A 9007-nucleotide genomic window follows, 5' to 3' on the forward strand; every position below is an offset into this window, starting at 1 on the left:
ATGGCTAAAGCAAAATCAATGGTTAAAATTGCGCCGAGGCGGACGACGCAACAAACGAGCGACCAATCGCGCCTACCCGGCAAGTCGTCGAGCACCTTCGCGTGCGCGGAGGTGGGGCGGATTTGACGGCGCGTTCGGGAGGCGCCGGCGACGCGGCGGCGGCGGCACGACCGGCGGGAGCCCCGGCCGCGACAACGGTGCCGACTCGCAGCACGGATCGGACGCCCAAACGGCCGGGAAATCCAGCGGCGGCGGTGGGGTGGGAGGCGCGGGAAGGAAGGAGCGACGAGAAAAGAGGCGCGAACCAACGGTTTATGCAAATAGTCGCCGACATGTGGGAACCCGCCTCGCTTTCGTTGTGTCCGGCGTCCCCGGTGCGTCCCCGTGGGACGGGGACGGGCTCGGGCGCCGGACACCGTATCGGGGCGCGCCGGACAAAAAAGGGCTTTGGGGGACGCGGCTGGAACGCTTTTTTTGTCCGGCGCGCCCCAAATCGCTTTGGGGGACGGTTTGGGGGACGCGACTGGAGATGCTCTAACTTCGCATATTTGGTGGCAATGGTAATTGTTAAACGATACTAATTGATACAATTTTGAAGTCTTAATATGCATCCAACCATATAACTTCCCTTCAACATAATGAGCATATCATTGAACAATTATTCTGTCAAACATAAACTGTGGAAAGCACGCCCACTGCTCATCTTTTATTCCTAGATAGGCAAGTTGTGTGGCAAGAGTGTCCCTCTTGTGGCGTTAAACATTTGGCAGGAAGTATGGTATATGAATGCGACAGTAAAAGATGTCCAGATATCATGAAATATATGTATAGTCATTGTTCCACACTGTATAATGGATTAAGTCAGGGTGACAGTCAAAGACTCGAAGTGATGTACTTTGAAAAAGTGAACAGATTGCCTAGAAAACTTAGTTCCACTTTCTTACAGATTAGCGAGCTATCTGAGTTCGCACGCCTTCATGACACATGCCAAAACAAAACTAGTCCACCAAGCTAGGGCATCAAAATTCAAGAGGAAGAGTCTCCACGGATAAAATCTAAGAGGATGATAATCTTCAGGAATTGAGTTCTTTTCACCCCCAGAATCTTTTGAGGATACTCTTCTTTTCCTTCTTCATCCTGTTCTCAAGGTTGGGGAACTCGATTATATCATATACCATATCAACAACAATTGGGTTGCAGGGAACTGATTGGAACGGGGGTGGGAATTGTGTGATGCGAGTTGGCACTTTGGTCTGTTGCTCACCAAGTGCTGATTCATAGCTTCCTAGCATATCAATAAGGTATTTATTATCCTCCTGCAAACACCAACTTATCATCAGTATATATTCAAAAGATGACACAAACCAGCAAGCCACCTTAAAGCGCATCACTTCGTAATAATACCCAACAAGGCATGCCATTGACTACTCCATTTCACACACATCTAAGATCACCCAGAGGATACCAAACTGAATATAGATTAAGAGATGCACGAAAGATCAAATAGCAGAATCCTTTCAGAAAATAGTGAAATATCATACCAGGTTAATGGATAAAGCAGCTTCATTAACTCTAAAGCTAAATATATAAAAAAAGAATGGAAACCTAACAATGGATGAGAAATAAGAAAGGCTCCAGCTTATTCTCTTCATTTTTGTTTCTTCTTTTACATTAAAATATCCCTAATTGCAGAACTTTGGTTCAAGCTTTCCGTAGCCCCTTATCATCAATGGACTCATGGCTTGCACAAAAGAGCGGAATAGCTGACTGCTGAGGATAGCTACCCTACAATAGCATAAGGCTCTAACAAGGTGGGACTAAAATACCAATAGTAACACACTGATAGACTGGAACCTCAGCAAATGTTTATTTAGACAAAAACCTTTGTAAGACATACCTTCTTTTTATTGTCACCAAGTGATATAGTTGAGACTCCTTTAGAAAGTCTTTCAGGAGCATTCTCATCCTCCATGATACCTGTTGCATGTTCTATGCAACTATTAGATCTACAATTGTCCGAGAGAGCTTTGAGATCTTGAATTAAGGCCTGTAAAGTAAGATAGTATCAGTTAGACTTAAGTACCTGCCTGATATCCAGATAAATATAATAAAGACATGCAGATTAACTAAGATAAACTTAGGAGTTCCTTAGTAAAGCCCCATACTATGTTGTTTACAGATTCTGGTCTATTAATAAACAGTATTTTTCTCCTCTGTCAATGTCATGAATTCATGATTAGAAGTCCTCTGGATCAAAAGCTAATAGTACATCGCAGACTGACGCATAACATAATACACAGCCCTGAAGACCAAAAGCATAATGCTATAGCAAACTTACAAGGGGTGCCAATACAATACATGCACCAAAGGATAATGATAATGGTGGGGCCACACTGAAACAATGATGAAAAATGAGTCTATTAACTATCAAATCCCCAAGCCACATCAGATGCCACTGAAGTGGTGGAGGCATGGGCAGGCCAAGCAAACCATTAGGAATGATGTAACGGCGATTTACGAAGATTGCGTGGAGTTAACTGATTCAGTTTGGGAGGTAGAGTTCATGCATTGCCCGAGGGAAGCAAATGAAGCAGCAGATGAAATATCTAGGCTTTGTTCTTCTTATCAGAATTCTTGTAATTGGGTCGATGAACCCCCTAGCATTTTGTTAAGATTAAGATTCCCGGTGTACAATGTAAGTATCATTTAATATCAAAGATGGCCTTCCAATAAAATATAGATGTTCCATTGATCCTTTCTGTACCGAGTAACCAATTCCGATCAGCAAGAGGAAAGTATTGGCACAGTGGCAAACCTTGTCAGGACTGTTAGCCAGTTGATGCAGTGCAGAATCAACAAGAGAACGGGCATAACAGAATAATGCATATGCTTCTGTCCTTTTACCAGCAGAACTATATGACTTTGCCAAATAGAAACATCTGCATAGTACCCGAAAAGAGAATTTCAGAGAATAGCCATTATGCATTAAATGTAAACATTACAGTATAGCAAATGAAAACTTGATAACACAATAGAACATTTATACAGATGAATCATTTGGAAGTAAATAAAAACACTGAATGGATGCCTTGTATCAAACTCACAATAAGTCGATATCATATCGTTTAAGCATTATCGATGTACTCATGAATAGAGAGAGGCTGATTGTTAAGGAATTCAAGGTTTAGAAGGAAAAAATGTGGAACTGACCTCTCAGCTCGGAAAGCCAAACCTTTTAGCTCATACTCATTAACAAAACTGGTTTCTTCTTCGTTTTTATCCCTTCCTGAGCTAACTAAATCAGTTAAGTCTGTGGTATTCTGCAAAGTAAAAAAGTTTTCACATCAGCAAAGCACACACTGACACACTCCAGTAGGGCATGATATAAAGGAACTTACCTGAATTAGCAAATCATATAGTCGAACAAGTTCTTCTGGCTTTGTAATTTTCTCATTCTTCTCATCTCGATGCTTTGCAAATTTACTTTTAGCAATACTAACAAGTAACTGGTTACGTTCTATGGTCCTCAGTCCCAAAACTGCACTGACAGCCTTGTCAAGACCATTCAAGTCGTCTCTTATATTCTCAGCATTGCCAGCAGAAGCCTGCATTTGGCAACAGTTAGAAGGATGCATACAGTGCTTTTAGTACACATGTGCAAGAACTAAGAAGCTGCTTAAGAGCGGATTATTAAGGTATCAGCGGAGATCTCTACAATGAAAAATTGGTTAAGGGCCAAATTTGCATACCAAGTCATTGCGGATGCAGCCCCGAGCGTCATGGTATGCAGAAAATAATTTATCAAATATAGCAAGTTTTTTGTCTGCGGAGATCGATTCTGTTGCTGCACCATTTAAATCTCTCTCCAGCTGCTGAGCTGTATAATATCACTAGATTAAGAAATGAAAGCAAATGCAGAAAGAATACTGTCCAAATCATGTTTGGTCAATTAAATAAGGCCTATCTGAGATGAAAGGATTGCATTATGCAAACAAATGTCCATAATAATTAGAAAAAACATACATGAAATTTATACAAATACCTTTTAAAATGGCAACACGGGTCTTTGCACTGGTAATTGGAAATCTGCGTCCAAGCCAGTTGAACTCGGTCATAGAAGCCGCCTGCTGTGATCTTGTCTCAGATAATACAGCCTGCAAGTATAAAAAACACATATGTAAAAACAGAAAATAAAAATTTCTGCAACCTAGCACTGATAATTGTAAGTAGACTATGCTGTCAATTTATGAAATTCTATCAAAATAACTCCAAAGTGTAATCAATAAATAAAGAATAAATCCCAGAACTTGTCCAGCACTATCGTGACCATTCCTTTTTTTAATTTTTTGTTGTCATGAGTATAATTACCAACTTCAAATACTGATTTTTATATGCTATAAGGACATTGACCCGGACTTTTGGCTCTCGGGTGTAGGCGCACCCTATATACTCTAAAAAATGTAGTAATTTCAAATAAAGTCAAAAAAATTCGAATCCTTTTGGGAATCAAAGATAATCAAGTATTGTACTCGTATAAATTTGTTTGGCCAAAAAATGTTTCACATTGACTTCAGGCAAAAAAAAAACAAATCTATGACGAATATAGCGTGAATAGTACTTTAATACAGGACCTTCAAGTCTGTTTTTTTCACCCAGGAAACAAGAGAAGTTATTCCATGGTGAATCTTTCGTATACGATTACAATACATGATCATCTTTGATTCCCAAAAACATTTGAATTTTTTTGACCTTTTTCTGAATTATTATATTTTTTTCCATATAGGGTGCGCTTGCTCCCAGGTTCACCCATGCAATTTCGATAAGGACATGAATTTTCAAGGAACCTCCTGATTTCACCTAGAAATGCAGAAAAAAAAGTTCCAACCAAAAAAACAAGTGTGAACTCTAAAACGCATAGCCAAACTGTAATCTTTGGTCATGTACTCATTGGTGATCTGCTTCTATTATCATACTAGTTAGAGGACCAGCATTCAAGAACACCCTAATAGGTGGGCAGCAAGAAATTTTACACCGTTTTCAAACTGTGACAAAACTGATACGGATTGGAGTAAGCAGGAAAACTGAAAGTTCAAATAATTATTAATCAAGACCGACAGAGCATTCATGTTCCAAGAAGTGCATGGTGAGTTAGTGACCCGTGACCCATTTCCCACAAAAACCAATAGAAACTATGCATCTGTTAACAAGTGCATGGTAAAATAATTAATCGAATCTTTGCAGCGGCATGTGGCATATTTGATAGTTCAGTGCCATACACAAAAAATCACCTATCTGATGTCCCTGACATGAGAATCCATGACTATTTCCTCAAAGACATGAAGATGTATTCTTTATTAATTAGTAGTAAGAAAAAAGTACCTCAATCTTGGCTTTGAAGAGATCATAAGCAGGCCCCTCCTTTTCCATATCCAGAAGATCATGTGCTTGTAAAGCAGATCCACCAAGTTTGCGTGAACAGAATCCAATCATAGGCTCCACTTCCTCAATGCGCTGACGACATAGAAGTTGATTTTCTATACTGCCATACTTCCCAAGCTCCTCATACACAGTCCTATGAAAAATAATACAAGACTCAATCACCAAGTGCCTCTTCCAAATTACTCATGCAAAAATACTTATCAGTGGCACCAAGTATCAAGATATATATCCGAAGAGCAAGGCACAACAATGACGGGAACATCTACCCAGGGAATAATGGCCATATGCTGCAAAGGGACAAAACTTTTATAAAACAGGAATCATTTCACAAACCTGGTATTCTTGAAATTCATCATTGCTGCCTCTATGTTCTTCTCTTGTTCGAAAAGCAAAGTTCCTTTCATGTATGAAGCATATGCCTGTAAAGATTATTTTCAGATGGTTGCAAAAACAATAGGAAAACTATACCAAGTCAATATAAACAGTTTCTGTTTTTGTACCGAACAAAAGAAAGTCAACTAAGCACTAAATCAAAAAACGGTGGTAAGTACACACCTCAGCCTCCAAAGATGTCCTGGAATCTCCTTTTATAGAACATAACTGTGAAAAAAGTGTCGCCCATTTGACTGCTTTCCTAAATCGACCCAACATGTAGATGCGCTGCTTTGCATTTGGACCAGCAGTTTTCTTTTCCATTGCATGACTCCATGCTCTCTCGGCCATATAAAATACCACGTGCAGAAACCTAATTTCAATGTCAAAAATGCTTCAGGTGTAACCAAAGTCTAAAGCTATACTGAAATTGCACTAGTAAATTGCTCACTAAATTACCAAAATTGCATAATTTCACAGCGCTTATTGCTATACAGTACACATGTACTACAAAAGTAAGGATAAACAATAAACAAACATTTCGCTAGCCTTAGTGATTAAAATTACTAATATACTAATATGCGAATAACGAATATTGCAGGCATATAGTAACCAAATGGTGGCTGGATCCTTTGAACCTAATGCTAATTATATATGCAATGGAAGTTTTCTCACTACTTTCAAAACACTTAATGATTGTATTAGCTTTAGATGTCGACAATAACAACAGAAGCAACATGCCAACTCCAAAGATGTCGACAATAACAACAGAAGCAACATGCCAACTCCAAAGATGTCGATCTAAATTGTCAAAATTACAGAAATACGTGCGGTGGTGCAAATATCTGCTATGTATTGTAAATGTATGGTATAGTAGTCAGCGCATACTTCATCATAAAATGTTTCATCAGTCATTTGAAAGAGATATCAAAGTGAAATATGAACATAGGCAGCAGCAGGTGTATAGCTAATTATCAGGACAAAGCACCACACCTCACATCCTTCACTGTTGACTCTGTTATATTCCTCTTGGTATATTTTCCACGGCCATGCAAAAACTTGAGCGACTTGTATAGCCTTCTGAGACGCGCTGTACAGTATCTCCTGCAAGTAATTCTAAATCCTTCAGAAAAAGAAGTACATACAACAATGACAGGAGACAAGATAGGTTAGGTAAACAAGACATGCAACATCTGATGGGACAGAAACTTCCCCCATGTACCAGGGAAACAGTCCAGCACCAGCAAACACGGAGCAACTGAGCAAGCGATATAATTTGCAAACCAAAATGTGAAAGGAAAGGATTAATTTTCTTTTAAACACATAAACTAGATTAAATGTCTGAACTTAATTAGAGTACAGACCAAAGTTCGAAGCAGGGTTTTCATTGGACAATTTGGATCTCGGGGAAGAAGTTGATGAAATCACAAGCCGTCACACATCTGATAGCACAGGATGTAACACAAATGTCTCCCAATCTATCTACCGCGAGTCCCGCAATCATGGCAGCATGGCACAATTGGGAAGATAAGCAGACCGCAGATCTGGGTGTGCCTCAAGTGCAGTGGGATCGGTAATCGGGCCACGCACCTGTACCGCGTGTAGTCGCCGTGGCGGAGGCCGTGCTGCATCTGTGCCTCCCTCGTGAGTTCTAGCACTGCGAGCAGGAGAGAGCTGGATCAGGTGGATGCGGGGAGGAAGATCGGGTCCGGGGACAGGTAACTGAAGAGGGAGAAGAAGCTCACCGTTGATGGAGAACCTGACGAGGTTCTTCTCCTCGGCCGCGTCCGCGGAGTCCACATCCATATCCGACGGCGGGGGCGGCGGCGGCTGCTGGTTGGCGAGCTTCGACATGGCGCCTCCGTTCGGCGAGCGAACTTCCGGTGGTCTCTGGTTTAGATGTACGATATGACAACAAGTTAACAGTTTTACCCAATTTTCGTGAGGATTTCGAAAAGTAAACTTGTTTGTACCCGGACTCAGACTCTAGAGGGTCTCCGAAAAGGGTAATTTTATTTTTTACCCCACTTTACTTTGGTGACTCGATAATTTGCCCTTTTGAACTATTCTCATTTCTTTTGAGGATTTGGGAAACACTGCAAGACAAAATTACCCTGACCGTCCCGACTCAACAAAATAAATCAAGTGCACCATTCTCCTCTGTTTACACAACGGAGCGGAAGAACCCTAAGGGTGTGTTTGTTAGAGCATCCCCACTCGTTGGCGCTCCCCACGTCTAAATTCGGCGAAATTTTCGTCCGGATTGGATGAAGATTTGGCGTGGGGAGCGCCGAAGTTCCAGCCGTCCCCCCGGCAGGAAACCCCAACCTCGACCATTTGACATATTTCAAACAAATTCAACATAAAATTTAACAAGTTCGGCAAACAAGAGGACGAGAATTGTCGAAACAAATTCGGCGATAACGAGTACAATGTTTAACAAGTGCTTGAAACAAATGAAGCACACAATTTCACAATTTTTCAAACAAATTAAGACAGACTAGTTGGCGTCGGCGTTGGCGTTGCCTCGGAGCCTCCATATGTGCTCCACCGGATCATCTTGCAGCGGTCGGTGCATTGTAGAGTCTCGAATCTCCCGGCGCATAGCAATGAAGGCGGCCCATGATGGAGGCACCTGGTGATTAGGCCGTGCAAGAGGACCCTCTCTCTCATATGGTGCTTCTTGCTCGGTCGGAGGAACCGGATGCTTTCGCTCATCTTCAATAATCATGTTGTGTAGGCACACACAGCAGTTCATCACCTCCCACATCCGATCTTTGGACCAAGTCATAGCGGGGAACCGGACGACGAGCAAATCTCTGCGCTGTAGGACACCAAATGCTCGCTCGACGTCTTTTCGGCAAGCTTCTTGTTTCTTGACAAACTCGCAAAGTTTGGGGGTGCTAGGGTTGGAGATCGTCTTCACAAATGTTGCCCACTTTGGATAGATACCGTACGCAAGGTAGTATCCTTTGTTGTAGTGCCGACCATTGATCACATAGTCCACCGGGGAGCATGACCCTCAACAAGCTTGGAAAAGACCGGGAGCGAGTTTAGGACGTTGATGTCATTGTTGGATCCGGGCATACCAAAGAAAGAGTGCCAAATCCAAAGATCATGGGTAGCCATCGCTTCAAGTATCACGGTGCGGCCTTTTTTGTGACCCTTGTACATTCCCTGCCACGCAAACGGACGA

At 41.6% G+C, this 9007-nt stretch overlaps 1 protein-coding gene across 2 annotated transcripts; it reads right to left on the reverse strand.

Annotated features, from left to right (window-relative positions):
- Positions 1–810: 810 nt before the first annotated feature.
- On the reverse strand, positions 811–7712 carry LOC124665756 (signal recognition particle subunit SRP68-like). Of its 2 annotated transcripts, none has more exons than XM_047203139.1 (13): positions 7557–7712; positions 7402–7468; positions 6805–6915; positions 5995–6184; positions 5773–5858; positions 5380–5572; positions 4043–4154; positions 3750–3877; positions 3399–3605; positions 3211–3320; positions 2816–2939; positions 1898–2047; positions 811–1313 (listed from the first exon to the last, which is right to left on the reverse strand). In XM_047203139.1, the coding sequence occupies exons 1-13, from the start codon at positions 7663–7665 to the stop codon at positions 1092–1094; spliced, it is 1809 nt and encodes a 602-aa protein (XP_047059095.1). In that variant the 5' UTR covers positions 7666–7712; the 3' UTR covers positions 811–1091. The 2 variants fall into 2 exon arrangements, with proteins under 2 accessions (XP_047059095.1, XP_047059094.1); XM_047203138.1 differs by having other exon boundaries at positions 811–1316; positions 7557–7711.
- Between the last annotated feature and the right edge of the window lie 1295 nt (positions 7713–9007).

This window comes from Lolium rigidum, chromosome 6, assembly GCF_022539505.1.
Source record: "Lolium rigidum isolate FL_2022 chromosome 6, APGP_CSIRO_Lrig_0.1, whole genome shotgun sequence".
NCBI classification, from domain to species: Eukaryota; Viridiplantae; Streptophyta; class Magnoliopsida; order Poales; family Poaceae; genus Lolium; species Lolium rigidum.

Bases quoted from the DNA above. Each gene is read 5' to 3' on its own strand.
- LOC124665756 (XM_047203138.1), bottom strand. From the start codon at position 7,665: ATGTCGAAGCTCGCCAACCAGCAGCCGCCGCCGCCCCCGCCGTCGGAT. The intron at 3,606-3,749 runs GTATGCAAATTT...TGCCAAATGCAG, and splicing joins GCTGCATCCGCAATGACTTG to GCTTCTGCTGGCAATGCTGA. The intron at 2,048-2,815 runs GTTTGCCACTGT...CTTACTTTACAG, and splicing joins TGGCTAACAGTCCTGACAAG to GCCTTAATTCAAGATCTCAA.